This window comes from Talpa occidentalis, unplaced genomic scaffold (assembly GCF_014898055.3).
Source record: "Talpa occidentalis isolate TD23 unplaced genomic scaffold, MPIMG_talOcc4v2.1 talOcc4.8, whole genome shotgun sequence".
NCBI lineage: Eukaryota > Metazoa > Chordata > Mammalia > Eulipotyphla > Talpidae > Talpa > Talpa occidentalis.
In genome coordinates this window covers 42,863,993-42,879,689 of record NW_023605194.1, presented here as the reverse complement: position 1 = coordinate 42,879,689, position 15,697 = coordinate 42,863,993, and the positions used below count along the sequence as shown (strand labels likewise).

The following is a 15,697-nucleotide window of genomic DNA, read 5'->3' as shown; positions in this document are numbered from 1 at the left end:
GAAGGAAGACCCCTTATTTAGGGTCCACCTTATCCTCAGAATGGGTGAGAAGAATAGCAGAATTGACAGTCTGGGAACCAGGAGAGCCCCAATCTTTCCAGTGCTTTTGGTGATGGTGAGGCCCTGGGCAAGTCCCCCCACTGTGAGCCTCTGTTTCCCCATCTGGGAAAAGAGCCCTGGACCCACTCCTGGCTCCGTGAACACACACATTTCCCCTCCCAGCCGCTGGTCCTTCTGGACACAGCCCTGTTCCTGCCAGATCCTCCCATGTTCCTGGGGGTGGAGGAGTATGGGGGATGGAAAGGACCACAAACCTCTCTCTCCATAAACTGCTGTATTTTTATTATGCAAGACACAAAAGAAATTAGGATGTACAGGTAAGCCATGATGAAAATCATGCATGATTCCACAAATCAGAAATTTCTTGGGCAGGGTTCCTAGAAGCTGACCCCTGGGCAGGATTGGTATGAAAGTGATTAGTAGGAAGTACTCCTGGGAAGAGTTGGAAGGAATATGGGATGCAGAAGGAAGTGGCCAGCAAAGGAGTGCACAGAGAACTTGGACTTAGCCCCATGGAGGACCCTGGAGAGTCACCACAACTGCCCAGCCAGGGCCAAGGAAGCTGAGTGCCCATACTCCACGCCCAGCTGTCCCTGGCACAGGCCGCCCCAGGGACTCAATCCCCAGGCAGTTCAGGCTTTCGGGATGTGCATATTCCAGAAGTATGCAGGGTGTGGTTAGTTCCCCACAAAGAGCTGAGGGTGCTGGCCCCTGCAGTGAGAGCCCCCAGAAAAGGTACATGAGAATGGAAAGCAGCAGAGCACCGACTTCCCTGCAACACCAGTAGTTGACATCTTATGTCTGTTCTGCTGAATATGTTTTCATGTTTGGATGGGGTCATTTTGAACCATATCAAGCACTTTTGCAAGGCGCTGACTCATTCTGTCTTCATGACAACTCTAGGAGAGACGCAGGTTGTGAGTTCTGAAGATATTACCCATTGACAGTGGAGGATCTGGATGGCCTGAAAGATCCATGAATAGGGTAGAAGGAGAGCCGGGAATAGGTTTATTCCTTAAATAATTTTTGAGCACCTGCCACATGCCAGGTACTATGCAAGGTGGAGGCACACTGTGGCCAATCACACAGCCCCAGGCTCTGCAGAGGTTGCTCGCAGTTGGCCAGAACGGGGCTCAGCCCTGGGCTTTCCAGTCTCCATCTCACCATGATCTTCTTTCTGCCCCGGCTCCTACAGGTAATAGTGTACGTGGAAGATGTCAACGATGAGGCCCCTGTGTTCACACAGCAGCAGTATAGCCGCCTGGGGCTTCGAGAGACTGCTGGCGTCGGCACCTCAGTCATCGTTGTCCGAGCCACTGACCGAGACACTGGTGAGGCGGGAGGAAGCTGAGTCCCATTCCCCAGCTCATCCCTCCCCTTCCTTCCAGACCTGTTGTCTTCCTCAGGATCCTGAACTGAGTGGTTCCCAGGCCAGGGAAGGGCTCCTGAGACAGCCTTGGTGGCATCCCCACCAGATGCCAGGCTTGGGGGAGTCGTCTCAACTTCTGGGTGGGGATTTGCTCAGATTTGTCATCCAAGGAGCCAGCATCTCCTGGCTAGCCTTTGGCAGCAGCCAGGCAGGGCTGGAAGAGGTAACGGACTGTGGGAAGGTTGCCTGAGGCCTACTTGGCCAGCTAGCTGTGGCACCATGTCCTGCAGGCTCAGTTTGGGGCCTGGTATACATGGGCTTCACAAGGAGCAGTGCCCTTTTTATTTTACAGAATGATGGTCTCCCCTCCTCCTCCCCAAGGGCCCCAAGCCCCAAAGGTGGCCACAGTTAGTACAAAATTAAAACGAACACAGCCATGTCACTGTTGTCTCCTCATGTGTCTTAGCTGTCTGGGTCTGTGCCCCAGGCTAGGGGGACAGCCAGAGAGGAGCTCTCTTTGGGCGCCTGCTGCTCCTTATTTTCCCAACTCCTGTGGCTCCCAACCCAGGCCCTCTTAGCATCACCAGCTTAACTAAGGCATAGATTGGGTTGAGGGATACCCAGGTCTAAGGATTCTAAGGTGGATTTTTACCCCTAAGGCACGTTTCTACCGTTTAGGTCATATATGATGCCATGGCCCAGTGGTTTGTGACCTTTTCTGGGTCAGGAACCCCTTACAGAAACTAGTGAAAACTATGAATCCCTCCTCAGCAAAAAGCACATCCATTCAGAGTTTTGCAAATAATTTCAAGAAAGTCTGATCTGGGATTTCCCAAGTGATTTTGTGACCATTCCCCTCAAAGTCTGTGGACTTCAACTAAGGAAGCAGCCCAACTTCAGCCCAACTTCTGGCTGAAGGGTATATTCCAAGGCTTGGGGTGAAAGGGGAAGGTCTGTCCTTGGCTCTAGAACCCTTCAACTGGAGGGACCAAATGAAGGCTTGGCTGCCTCGGTCAAAACTCTAGATCAAACCCCCCGCCCCAAAGAGAACACTAACTGCCCCTCCTCTTATTTGCCCAAATACCCAAGGGAGGTGCTTGAGTCTCCAGCAGCAGAACCAACCCCCTCTGGCATATCTCTCATGCCAAGACCACGCTCAAGGGGGTCAACAGTGTGTGCTGGGCATTGCCATCCATATAGACCTTACCCCCATACTCTGCTGCCTCTCTTGGGCTGGAGATAATCCAACACAAAGAGATGGGGGGAACAGTGCACCCTGGGTAGGCCAACCAAGGCCCCTATGTCTGTCTCTCAGGGACAGCAGCGGGTGTGCTACGGGCAGTCTGCTAAGCCACGGGGCAGCCCCAATCCCATCCGGGACTATACAGCCTACTATGTTCTGCTGCAGGGGATGGTGGCCTGGTGAACTATCGCATCCTGTCAGGTGGTGAGGGGAAGTTTGAGATTGACGAGAGCACAGGCCTTATCATCACTGTGGATTACCTGGACTACGAGACCAAAACCAGCTACCTGATGAACGTGTCTGCAACTGACCAGGCACCCCCCTTCAACCAGGGCTTCTGCAGCGTCTACATCACGCTGCTCAATGAGCTGGATGAGGCTGTGCAGTTCTCCAATGCCTCCTATGAAGCTGCCATCTTGGAGAACCTGGCACTGGGCACCAAGATTATGCGGGTCCAGGCCTACTCCATCGACAACCTCAACCAGATTACCTACCACTTCGACGCCTATACCAGTGCCCAGGCCAAAGCCATCTTCAAAATAGATGCCATCACGGTAAGGGAGGCGGAGGGCAGGCACAGTAAAACCTTCTCCTGAGGGTAGGGAGCTTCAGCCCTTTAGTGTTAGCCAACATTTATGGAACTGCTTCTATGTGCAACACAATCTTCCTTTGTCATAAAGTGGTTTTGAGATAATACATCCCTTCTAATATTTAAGGGTAAGATAAGGTTTATATGTAGGCAACCTGATGTCTTGTTGGTGTTAAATAACAAAAACCATGCAAGTCATCATGTTTCCCTCTTTACTTTTGCTCTTAGGAAGCTCAGACATAAATGCTGTGCTTCATTGTAATAGCTTGGCTCAGCTAGGTATCTGGTGCAGTAGTCTTTTACAACCTGCCTGGCTCTTTTATCTTTGCTTTAGTGTGTCTCTTATTAGAAACCCCTCTTTGAAAATAGGCAGTTGTCACTACAGTGTGCCCAACCTTGTCCTGAGGGATCAACAAGACTTTCCCCAACCCTCAAAGAGCTCTTGAGCTAGGAGTAGAAGTGGGAATAATCAAGGATGTGTGTCATCACCACAAGCAGGAACTATAATGGAGATAGAAGGGAGCTCATCTCAGGTCCAAATAAAAGAGCCATCTGACTTGGGAAGCAGAAAGTCTACACGGAAGAGGTAGTAGCATCTGAATGAGATTTGAGAGGAAAGCAAATCTCAACCAATAGCGTTCAAGAAGAAGTTCTGTTAGGCACATGGGCTCTGCTTAGTGATGGAAAGGACTTAAACATGGAGGTGGGAATATGTGGTAGAATGTTCAGGGTTAGCGAGAAATCTGGTTTGGCTGGAGTATGAGACTGCTTGGAGGCAGAACAGCCACCTGGAGGGTGTGATATTGTCACTTACTCAGCTGGCCCCTGCCTGCAGGGTGTGATCACAGTCAACGGCCTGGTGGACCGGGAGAAGGGTGACTTCTATACCTTGACAGTAGTGGCAGATGACGGCGGCCCCAAGGTGGATTCAACTGTGGTGAGTGCATCCCTGGGTGAGAACCCCACATTTGTGCCCTGTAACCACCCCAAGGCACCCTAGAACCCACATCTTTAGCTGCCAACATACAAAGCAGGAAATGGGTAGTGGTTTCTATGGTCCAGGGATGGCATTGCAGCCAGCTATGCCATATCTTCAGGGCATTCTGGGCCAAAGATGCAACCTCAGACAGGTTGGGCATGGCGGGTCGTGGGGCTGCATCCTCAAAAGACCACTGCTTGGAACAGGACCTAGAAAAACTACAGATTGCTAACCAACTGCATCTTTGCCTTTTCTCTCCCCTGGCGGCTTCCTGCGGCTCTGCCTATAGAAGGTAAGTATCCTATGAACTGGGGCTTTCCCCTGTGCCACTGGCCATGAGGGTATGGCTCTGGCCTGGCAGGGTACCAGAGCTGCTGCCTCCCCTGGAGAAAGGGTCATGGATGGGCCTATGGCAAGTCCCTATTCAGACCCTTCATAAACTCCCCAGTCCGTCTACTCTCACACCTGAGTCCAGGCCCCTCCTGGATGCATTCTCCATGCCCTGCCAAGCTCCATGGGGTGCTGGGGTGAAGGGTGCACTAACAAGGTAAGATGCAGAATGGAAAGAACACTGAGGCCTCATCACAGCTATGTGACACAGGCAAGTTGCTCAGCCTCTTTGTGCTTCCCTTTCTCGGGTCTGAAGTGAGGCTCGTGCAACTGCCCTGCCTTCCTCAGAGGATGTGCTGAAGATAGAACCCAGGCCTTAGGGAAAGATGTGATGGAAGTGGCTTCTGTAGAGAGGCTCCTCCATTTCTTGGTGCCTGGTATGAAGAGTGTTTAACAGTCCAGTGCGTGTGAAGTGGGACACACGGAGCCAAGACCTGGGGGATGCTGGCGAGGGCAGCCGTGGGCGTGGTGTGAGTCACTGCCCTCAAAAACTTCAGGGAGGGACAGGGGAGCATGTATAGGAAGCATTTCCAGGGGAGTGACCACTGGGGTCAGAGAAAGTTAGGGGAGATGGGAGAGGCAGACCAGGGACACCAGACTTGGGTTTGAAATAGAGTAGGCCCAGGGTAGGAGGAGATGTCCCCTGCGGTGGCATCTTGCAGTGACAATCAGGACATTTAGCAATCAGCTTGGCTTGGGTGCTGGCTAGTCAGGTCCAAGGCCATCTGTACACCACATGGGCGTCCAGCTCATTGGCCTTGGTTGCAGCCACATTATCTCTCCCCACTGAGTCCCTTTTACATTAGTCTAAAGGGCCAAAAGTGACCCCAGCATCCAGGCTGAGCCAAATGCAGCTGCTTGGGGTCCTCTTCTCAAGGCTCCCTGGTGGTGGTTTGGCCACCCACAAACCACCTCCATCCAGGGTTGTAGCCTGGGGGTGGGTGAGGCTATAAGCAGCAGTGAGCCCATATCTCCCCTTGACCCCCTAGAGGTCCCAGTAAGCACAGCCCTTGAGTGGCAGACAGTGGACTTGTCCTGCAGCTCCCAGATGAGGCACTTGGCCTTCCCAGCTTTAGAACAGGGCCCTCTTCCTAAGCCTCAACAATAAAATGGGCCCAGTTGTCTTTGAATTGAGGCCTAGTAGAGCTGAGAAGCAGCAGAGATGGCAGGATGCTCCTGAGGCTACTGAGGCCTCTCTGTGGCCCAGGCAGCTCACTTCCTCTGAGTGCTCTGGTAAGGTCACACACTCTTGCATAGGCCCCTGTATTTCCACAGTTGTTTCACCTGCTTCCCGGAAGCAGGACCTTCCCCTCTTTATGCTGCTTATCTTCCTCTCAGACTCCCAGAGGCCACTGCCCCTGATATATACTAACCTTGTGAGCCTCCAAATGCTGTTGGAGGCCCTAGGGTGGAGGCAGGGTGAGCAGCCTTATAAAGGTGGCAGTATTTCCTCTTCAAGGCCGGAACCACTAAACCACAGCTCACCTACACCTGACTCCTCCCCCGCCCTCTGAAGGCCCTAGGAGTGGTAAGGAGGCAGACAGGAAGGAGCAGCCTGGGCAGGTGTGGGGTACTAGGTCTGCTGTAGATCTTGCGTAACACCCTCTGGGCTTGGGAGGATGAGGATAGGATTTGAACCATGAGACCTTGGGTGGGACACAGACCCATATCTGACTCCCATAGATCTTGTCACCTGCCTTCCCTCCTCACCCACTAAGTTTCACTCCCCACCACTGGAACTACCTATATCACCGTCACATCACCATCGTCTTTATCATAATCATCATTAGATGATGATGTGTGCCAGGCTCTGGATTGGGCTCAGGGAAAAACAGGAAGCCGAAATCAGATGCAGCTTCCACCTTTAGAAGTATAAGATATAGGGTAGGAAGGACCTTGATCAAATTATCATACCAAGAAATGTATGGCATGAGAAAGACTCTATAAGATGTCAGTGAAATCAAGGACTGCCCTGAGGAAGTGACCCAAACTGAGATTGCAGAGAGCTTAGGATTTACACAGCTAGGAAGGAAGAGCATTTCAGGCAGAGGGATCAGCATGTGTAAAAGCCTTGTGGCAAGGAAAGCAAAGGGATCCCAAATAAGGCCTTGACATTCGTGAGAGTTTGGGAGGGACCAGTTCACAGTGGCCTCATTTTCACGATACCCATTTCACAAGTGAGCAGGTGGGAGCTCTGTCACTCCATGGAATTCTGTGACCAAAATTCATGATGGTGGGCAGAGTCCTGGTGAGTGAGGTCTTGCCTCTGCCAGCCCAGAAGCAAGAGGGGACCACCACACCCGACTCCTTGACTATGTCTGCTCATTTCTTCCAGCATTCCAATGCTGTGGGTGTCCCTACTTTCAGCTGAGAGAGTGGAAAGTCAGAGAGGTTGAATAACTTTTTCCAAAATCACACAACTAGTGAATGGTGGGGCGGGGTCCTGCTGTGAGGCCTGGGCTCACTGTCTGTGGTTCAGGCAACTGCTTCCACATAGGGGTGCATGATTAGGACTGAGAAGAAGTAAACCGAATCAGGAGGGAGGATGGTCTGGAATTTCCTTGGTAATGTGGGGAGGGTCCACAGGCTCCCCATGGGTCCTGTGTACACTGGGAACAGGCAGGCCTGAAAGCCACTGAACCCAAGTCCAGGAGAGGAAGAATGGGGTGTGAGCTGGGCCAGGGTGGTTGGAAAAGGCCTGGCCTGGGATTCCTGAAACCTGAGCCTCCGCCCGCCCCACCTCAGTCCCCTTGTCAGAGAACGTGGGTGGGCCCTGTGGTTCTGACCTCAGTGGCCCACGTTCACTCATGGCTATCTGTGGACTGGGAGCTGTACTCACAGCGGAGCCTTCTCTCCTGGCTCACTCTCCAGACCTCACAGGAGAGGCCTGAGCTATAGCCATGGAACAATGTGCTCTTAGGAAGCAATTTGCACATTCCTGGCTTTTTATCTGATAGTTGGAAATTCCCCTCCTTCCCCATCTGTCCTCTCGCACTGGGACCACCAAGCTGTCCCACAGCCCCGCTCTTGCTCCTGAGCCCTGTTTCCTTCTCTCTAATCCGAGGTTCAAACAAAGAGGCCGTCAGGCAATACCTGGCTGCCAAAGGTGTTTTAGCTGGCCTGCACATAATTTTTCTTCAATTTTATTAATTACCACCTAATTCCACATAAAAATTTGGCTTTCTCATTGCTCTTGAAAGACAGGAAGCTATGCCAAGGCCAAGCTGGCAGTCCTGCATGGCTTTGCAACTGGGTAGCCTCATCCCCTCTAGCTAGGGCCCACACCTTCCAGTTCTCCAAGTCAACTCCACCTGAGTCTACCCCCAGGCCCCTTCCCTTGCTCTCCCAGCCACCAGCATTTGGGCAGCACACACCTTGCATTCACAATTGGCCTGGGCCAGCTCTGGAAGCTTGTCAATGGCCTCACCTGGTCCCAACAGACCCACAGTGGGACTGAGTATTTGTGCCCGGGGGTGGGAAGGAGGAGCTAGGTCTCTGCTCACATTCACCACCCCAGGTCTACATCACTGTGCTGGACGAGAATGACAACAGTCCCCGGTTTGACTTCACCTCCGACTCGGCGGTCAGCGTGCCTGAGGACTGCCCTGTGGGCCAGCGTGTGGCTACTGTCAAGGCCCGGGACCCAGACGCTGGCAGCAATGGGCAGGTGGGCATCAAGTGAAGTGGTCTGGATCTTTCCTGGCAATGGGGGGTTCCCAGAGCCCCTCAGCTGGAGGGCAGCATCTAAGGCATCCCCCATTCACCAAACAGGAAATAGGGTGTCATCCAGGCTCTACCCTCACTCTAGTCTGTGGTCAGGGAAGAGGCAGCTGTGCACAGGCTGGCCACAGCTCAGCTCCCATCCCAGCAGGCTGGAAGCAGAGGCGGTTCAGCTTTCCCAGTGATTCCTTCATCACTTTATCCACAAACCACATAGCAGCTCGCACCTGTGTGCAAGGCTGAGGCCAGCCCTCCCTGCATGGCCCAGTTCCCAGAGAGGACACACTCCTTTCTCCATCCTCAGAGAAGGGGGTGAGGTTTGAATACCCCCAGAGGCAAGGAGTGGGTGACAGCAGGTCAGTCTTCTCGCTGCTTTGCTCTGTTCTGTGAATTGGTGGTTTATCTGAGGAAGTGTTTGCCATTTTTAGAAATGACTTACATACCTCCAGGGAGTCCAGAGATGCTGACTTTGGGCTCATAAGCATGTGGGTTCAAATCTTCTTTCTCTTGGGCACGTACACGCTATGTGGCCTTGGCCAACTGGTTCAGATTTCTGAGCCTCCTGTCTGAACTGAGAGAAAAGCTCCCTTTGATAGGGTTGTTGGAGGAGCCTGAGAGAATTCCTGTAGTCCTTATAACACAACATAACTGCCCCCAGCAGGTGCCCCACAAGCCTCAGTGCTCCCCTACCCTCGCTGGGAAAAACACCCACCCTTGTGGCCCGTTGGGCCAGTATACTGATGTCCCCCAGCCAGGAACCTGCCACACAGACCCTGACCTGCTTTTTGAGCGCTGTAACCACTCTACATAAAATATTCTCAAACACCCTTGCTGAGCAGAGAGCCCAGGAGGGCAGGGGTTCCCTTGGCCTGACCTGGCCGTGTCCTCGGCCCTCATCCCGTCTCCTCTTTGACAGGTGGTCTTCTCCCTGGCCTCTGGCAACATCGCTGAGGCCTTTGAGATCGTCACCACCAACGATTCCATTGGTGAAGTGTTTGTGGCCAGGCCCCTGGACAGAGAAGAACTGGACCACTACATCCTCAAGGTGGGGAACTCACCCCTGCCAGGTTCACTGCTGACCATCGGGAGAGAGCTCAGCTCGTCAACATGCCTTGACCATCAGTTTCCCTGCTTCACTAAGTGCTTGATGCACCTCTGAGCCAAGGTCATGAGTGAGGCCAACCCCAGAGAGGGCATCCTGGGATGGGTCTCTGGTGCTCATCCCTGCTGTGAGAGTCAGAAGAGAAAGTCCATCCAATAGAGCCCCAAACCTTCCACAAATGAAGTATGACCTTGGGCAAGTTGTCTGTTCTATCTGGGTGTCAGTTTCCTCTTTTGTGCAATAAACAGAAAACATCTTACCTGCCTCCTCTGAGAGAGGAGCACTGCAGATGTGAGGCATCATGAAGGCCACCATTTCTGCCAGACAGCTGTGACTAGCACACTTCTAGGGGGGACAGGGACCTTAGCTCCTAGAGCACCTGCTCCCTGTAGGTATCACGGAAGTGTCAGAGCTCCCAGGGATAGGTTCAGGCTATACTTAGGGCTCCAACTCGTATCTGAAAAGATTATTTAAGGATCCTCATCTATTTGCCAGAGTCCATGGACCCTGGGCCTGGCCACAGAGTTAGGGGCTGGCACAGGGGTATAGAAGGAGGTGAAGATGGGACACACAGGAGTCAGATTCCAAATGAGAGCCCTAAGTCAGATGAGAACAGGTCAAGGATTGTTTGCAGCCTGGGGTAAAGGGCGAAGATTTGGAGAGTGTCCAGGGCTGATGCCCCCCGACCAGGGACAGGACTGGACCCACACATCTGCCTTCCCAAGTCCTCTCCATGAGCAGACGGCCCTCCTGGGAAGCTTCCTGACCCTTCTTCCCCCATCCTTTAGCCCTGACTCCAGCCATCCCCTCCTCATAGGTTGTGGCTTCCGACCATGGCACCCCTCCGCAAAAGAAGGACCACATATTGCAGGTGACCATCCTGGATGTCAACGACAACCCTCCGGTGATCGAGAGCCCCTTTGGCTACAATGTCAGCGTGAACGAGGTGAGGGCGGCCCTGCACTCATGTAGCTGGGCGGACGTCATACAGATGGCTGCTCAAATGCTGCCCTGGCCCACTAGTCTCTCAGGTGGTGAAGGTGGAGACAGCAGCTTACTCATTCTTCGTTATATCCCATCACCTAGACCAGGTTCTAGAATGCAGCAATTTTTGTGCTAGAGGTAAAGAGGAGAGTAGAGGGCAGGAAGAAAGCGTCCTTTCACACCAACAGGAAATGGAGATTGGCCCTGGGAAAGCTGCTTTTTAAGAAACACATTTACTATTCAGTCCTAAGATTGAGCTGCTAAGAGAATTTTTGCCCTGGCACAGCTGCGAATCATGCCAGGTTGGACGTTCCTGAAAGCAGGATGGCACGAGGGTGAGAGACCAGCTCAGACCAGCCTCCCTCAGTGCCCACCCTGTGTCTGCTGCTGGTTGTGTGACTTGCACACATTCTTCCCTGTACCTCAATTTTCTCATCAGTAAACAGGGCAGCTCCCACACCTAACTCAGGCTTATAGAAACGATCTGAGTTAGCCCCCTCCATAGTAGGTGCCCACAGAAAGTTTGCCACCATCGTCCTTGTCATCTTCCTCATTGTTCCAGGGTAAACAGAGCAGAGTTTTCTGAAGGTGCAGGTGAAGCCCTTGGGCTCCCAGAAACGGGTGCTAGCCTTTGCCACAGAGGAGTCATTCTCTGCTTTCCCCACAGAACGTGGGCGGAGGTACCGCTGTGGTCCAGGTGAGAGCCACCGACCGTGACATGGGGATCAACAGCGTCCTGTCCTACTACATCACTGAGGGGAACGAGGACTTGACCTTCCGCGTGGACCGCATCAGCGGTGAGATTGCCACACGACCAGCCCCGCCCGACCGTGAGCGCCAGAGCTTCTACCACCTGGTGGTCACCGTGGAGGATGAGGGCACCCCCACCCTGTCGGTGAGTAACAGGATGCTGTGGAAAGGGTTGGTGTGAGGAGAACCAACAGGTGGGAATGGAATGCCGCTGTCGTGGGTGAATCCTTGACAGCTCCTTTATCGTGCCATTAATCTCTTAGCCTGGAAGTGTTTCTGGAGGGCCTGCAAGTGTTTCTGGAGGGCTTGTGTATGCAAAGCCTGGGTTACTGGTTCACCCCTGTCTGCCGCCACCCAGGGCCTCTATTGCATTTTCTCTGCTCCCATAGAGCAGCTCTAACGGAGCATTCAGGGGGAACCAGTATGCTGGGGCCTGGCCAGCCTCTACTCTGCTTGCTGAGTGGTGCACCTGTGGGCCACACTGCCCCATGTGGTGGTGTGACGCCCTGTCACCACACCTCTGAGTTGAATGCAATTACTGGTGTCCATAGTCAGTCTGATGTGAATGGACTGGGCCACTGCTTGGGGCAATGTGCAAGGTTGGAAATGGAGGCAGAGCCCTGTGGGGCTGGATGGTGGGACAGTCTGGGGTAGTGGGCTGGGCTGCAGTCGTTTGCACACTAAGAGTGGACGTGTGGAGTGAGGAGCACTCACATGTGAGGTGACTGCGTGGTCGTGAGCAAGTCAGGACCTCTCAGAGTATCAGTTTTGCTATCTACAAAAGGTGATAACATCTCCTTCGCTGGTGGTTTTGGAGAATCAAATTAGTAATGTCTGTGAAAGTGCTTGGTAAACCAGCTATCTATTGCCGCAATAATGCTGCATTGCAACCAATCCAGACAGATATGCGTAGAACAGCATTGCAACCAATCCAGACAGATATGCGTAGAACAGCAACCACTGATTTAGCCCCAACTCTATAGGCTGGCGATCTAGACCTGGCTTAGCTGGGCAGGTGCTTCCACAGGTGTGTGGGAATCTGGGTGTCAGTGGGTGGCTGCTCTTCTGGGGGTCAGTTGCCTATCAATTGGGGTGATGGGGGCAATGAAGCCACCTATCTGTCCTCTACCAGAAAGCTATCCCAGGCCCAGCAGAGAAAGCAGCAGTATGGACAATCCTTAGAGGCATGGCTTAGAAGTGTGAGAAGATCACATCTGCAACATTCTTTTGGCCAAAGCCAGTCACAAGGCTGGCCCAGGTGCAAGATATGGGGCAATGAATTCTGTCTTTTGAAGAGTGAGCTGTAAGACCATGTTGCAAAGTGTGGATGTAGGAGGCATAAATGATTGGGGCCATTCTGTAATCTGTCTACTCAGGAGAGGAGCTCTAGGTACCCCAAGCATCTCAGGCCCCTGGCTGCCCTACATCACCACTAATCCACTCAGCTACTTACACCTATTTGGCCAATAAATACATTTACAGGACACATAGCAGAGGGGGCAGGTAGGGACACTACTTGCTATAGTGTTATGGAGGGACCAAGTTTTAACATAACCCCTCTCCAACTGAACGTAACTTCAGGCAGATCATCTGGCAGGTCATTCCTCCGATAGCATTTAGAGATGTTTGACTCAAGTCCCAGTACTTAACTATGGAACTATATGGAATGCATGTTTCTCAATAACAAAATTCTGGAGAGAATTATAGATCAGCCTGAACAAAGGCTTAAGAACAAGTAATGGGGGTGAGTTCTGGGAGAGCAGGGAGAGTTCAGAGGAGAGCAGGCTTGTTATCATCCCCATTATACTTTCAGACACACCCTAAAAGTTGGTTCCACTAGCCTCTCAAATACCCCCCTCTCCGTTCTCCCTGGCCCAGCTGAGCCAGGGTGGGGATGAGCAGAGCTGGTAGGCTCAAGTCCTGTAGCCAGTGCCTGACCATGACTGGCATTTGCCTTCAAAAAGCACCAGGCCCTTGAAGACTTGCATCCACTGACAAGATCCTCACCTTTGGGCAGTGAATCCTCCAAGGTCATGAGTGCCCTCAAGCACAGAACTGAAGACAAGCCAGAGGGGCCAGAGGTCCCTTTTCTGCTACTGGGCAGATTTCACTGGGTTTAGAAGGAAGGAGGATCGTCCCAGCAACTCCAGGACCTGCCAGAGCCCAGCATCAGACCAGCCATGCTGAGGTTCCCGGGAAGGTCACCATGGTCTAATGGGGGTGAGGAAGTGGGTGCCACCCTGCACATATCTCTCTCCCCAGCAGACCCACACATTGTCCTCTGTTCTCACCTGAAATTATCCACCAGGTTCAGCCCAGCCCTCACTGGCACAGGACCAACCTTCCTGCAGGGCAAGGGCAAGTTCATTCATTTATTCATTCAACACCAGGTATGTACCAGCCCTGTGCTAAAGGCTGGGAAGTGCAGATGAGTTGGGTGCTGTTCCGCCCTCAAGGAACCTGTGGTTTAGTGGGGAAAATGGGCATGTTTCATACTCTATGATATGAATACCAAAAGGAGCTCAGAGGCAGGAGAAAAGTTTTCTGGACATGGTATCATTTGTAACCAAATATTAAAGGATGGGGCTGTCTAAGCAGGCAGCCTGTGATTTCGCTACTAAGAGCCTCCCAGAGCCAATATCTGAGCTGTCCCATCTCTCTTTTCCTCCCTGGGCCTACCCATCCCCCTACCACACCCCCCATGTGTTTCCTGAGAGCTGGACATTCCTGCAAGCAGCCTGCACCATCCCCACCCAGCTCTTAGCCTCATATCACCCAGGGCTCAGAACAGCCATGCCACAGGGGCATCCGGGCCAGCCCTGCCTGTCACACAATGGTGTGCCACCGGCCAGCGAGGGTCATTGTGCAGCCTCAGCCCTCTGCTAGTTTCTGGCTATAAGCAGGGATGTCAGAGTAGGGGGAGGGGTCTGAGCTGCGGCCCTCAGGTCCGCCTCAGCAAGAGGAAGGGCTGGGCCAGGGAGGAAGGACGGAAGGCAGCAGAGAGGTCAGGAGCTGAGCCCAGGCTGCAGAGACACCAGCAGGGCCTGAGGGAAGGAGAGCCCAACCATGCCAGTCACAGCCAACAGGTTATTTAATCCCAGATCACCAATCCTGGCTTTTCAGGCTGGTGGAAACATCAAGAAGTCTCTTGTCCCAGCAGAATGACAGAATCTCCCTCTACACATTTCTGCCATAGGGGCCTTGGCAGTAGCCCCATAAAGTCTGTGAACTGAGGAACTGCTCTTGGCAGCTCACCTCATACCTTTAGGGCTGAGGGCCCTTCTGTTTATTAAACTTGGACCCTGCTGCTGGTTTTGAAACCTACTTCCCCTGGTTTGAACTCAGGAAACCCAGCCTGGCCCCTTCCCTGTGCCATACACCACGTCGGCCAGCTTTCTCTGGCTCAGCGTGATTAAATTCAGACACTCCCCTTTGCCCTGCTTTTTTTTTTTTTTTTAAAGATTTATTTATTTATGCATACAAGTGCTGGGGTTAGGCCAGAGATGCAAGGGAGAGGATTCACCAGAGACAGAGTGGGGAACAGAACAGGCAAACTAACTGAAACACACTGCTGAGGGGAGCAGCGGGCGAGACCGGAGAGGTGCCATGTGGGTTTCTCCCTGGCAGGCTGGGGATCAAACTCATGGGGATCGAACTTGTGCTGCAGAGGCTGCGGATTGCTTCATAGTGCAGTGCTTAACCCCTTGCGCCACCAGGGAGGCTCTGCCCTGCTTCTTGAGGGTTGTCTTGCCGCTGTTCAAATGGTACACAAACAACAGGCTCAATCCTCCAAGAGGCTGTGGGGCTCTCTGGTTAACTCAGCTTCTCTTTTACTGCACATAGTGGGGTTTCAAGGGCCACCATTCCTAGCAAGAGTCCTGTGGCTTCAGGATCAACAGGCAGAAAAGAGAGTGGCAGAAGTTGATATGAAGGAATGGAGCTGTGGACTTTGGCCACTAACCCATCTTTTAGGGCCCTGGTATGTACTGTCAGCAAGTCCAAGGTAAAGTTCAAGCCAACACCTGGCTTATTCAACTCAGTCAAGAGGAAGTATAGGCCTGGGAAGCAGAGGACTCAGGCTTTAGTTCCATTCACTTGCTGCAGCAAAACAAACCCTTTGGAGCTTCACTTTCCCTGTGCATTAAATAGGGACAATGATACCTCCCAGGGTTTTTCGTAGCTTGGACAGGTTGGCGGGGGGTGGGGGGTGTGTAGGCAGACTCAAAGATGTAATATCACATATGAAAGTGTTTTGGAAAGCAGAATATTATATAAGAAAAGTAAAAAATTTGACAGTCATACTGTCACTTCTATATCCTTCCCCAAGGCAGACATTTCTAGCTCATGTCAGCACTTTCTCATTACATGGTGTCACTACTTCTCTCTCATTCTACACCCCAGGAAGTCATGCCAGTAGATCAAAATTGCAAACAGAATGAAGCCTCTGTCCATTGGCCTGCAAGATCTCAGGGCATTATTGCTGGTGAAGAGGTCATACCAGGTCCACACGA

The 15,697-nt window shown here is 52.5% G+C and overlaps 1 protein-coding gene across 6 annotated transcripts in view; it reads left to right on the top strand.

The window, feature by feature from the left end:
- Positions 1–15,697, top strand: part of CDH23 (cadherin related 23) — a 381,721-nt gene that overhangs the window by 303,866 nt on the left and 62,158 nt on the right. For all 6 annotated transcript variants that reach the window (XR_008550123.1, XM_054690753.1, XM_054690748.1 and 3 more), the window contains 7 exons: positions 1,256–1,391; positions 2,838–3,226; positions 4,097–4,198; positions 8,148–8,297; positions 9,267–9,395; positions 10,270–10,398; positions 11,104–11,331. Coding sequence is in view for 5 of the 6 variants with exons in the window: in XM_054690753.1 (XP_054546728.1) it covers positions 1,256–1,391; positions 2,838–3,226; positions 4,097–4,198; positions 8,148–8,297; positions 9,267–9,395; positions 10,270–10,398; positions 11,104–11,331 (1,263 nt within the window). In the remaining variant the exon portion in view is untranslated. The remainder of the gene's footprint in view (positions 1–1,255; positions 1,392–2,837; positions 3,227–4,096; positions 4,199–8,147; positions 8,298–9,266; positions 9,396–10,269; positions 10,399–11,103; positions 11,332–15,697) is intronic.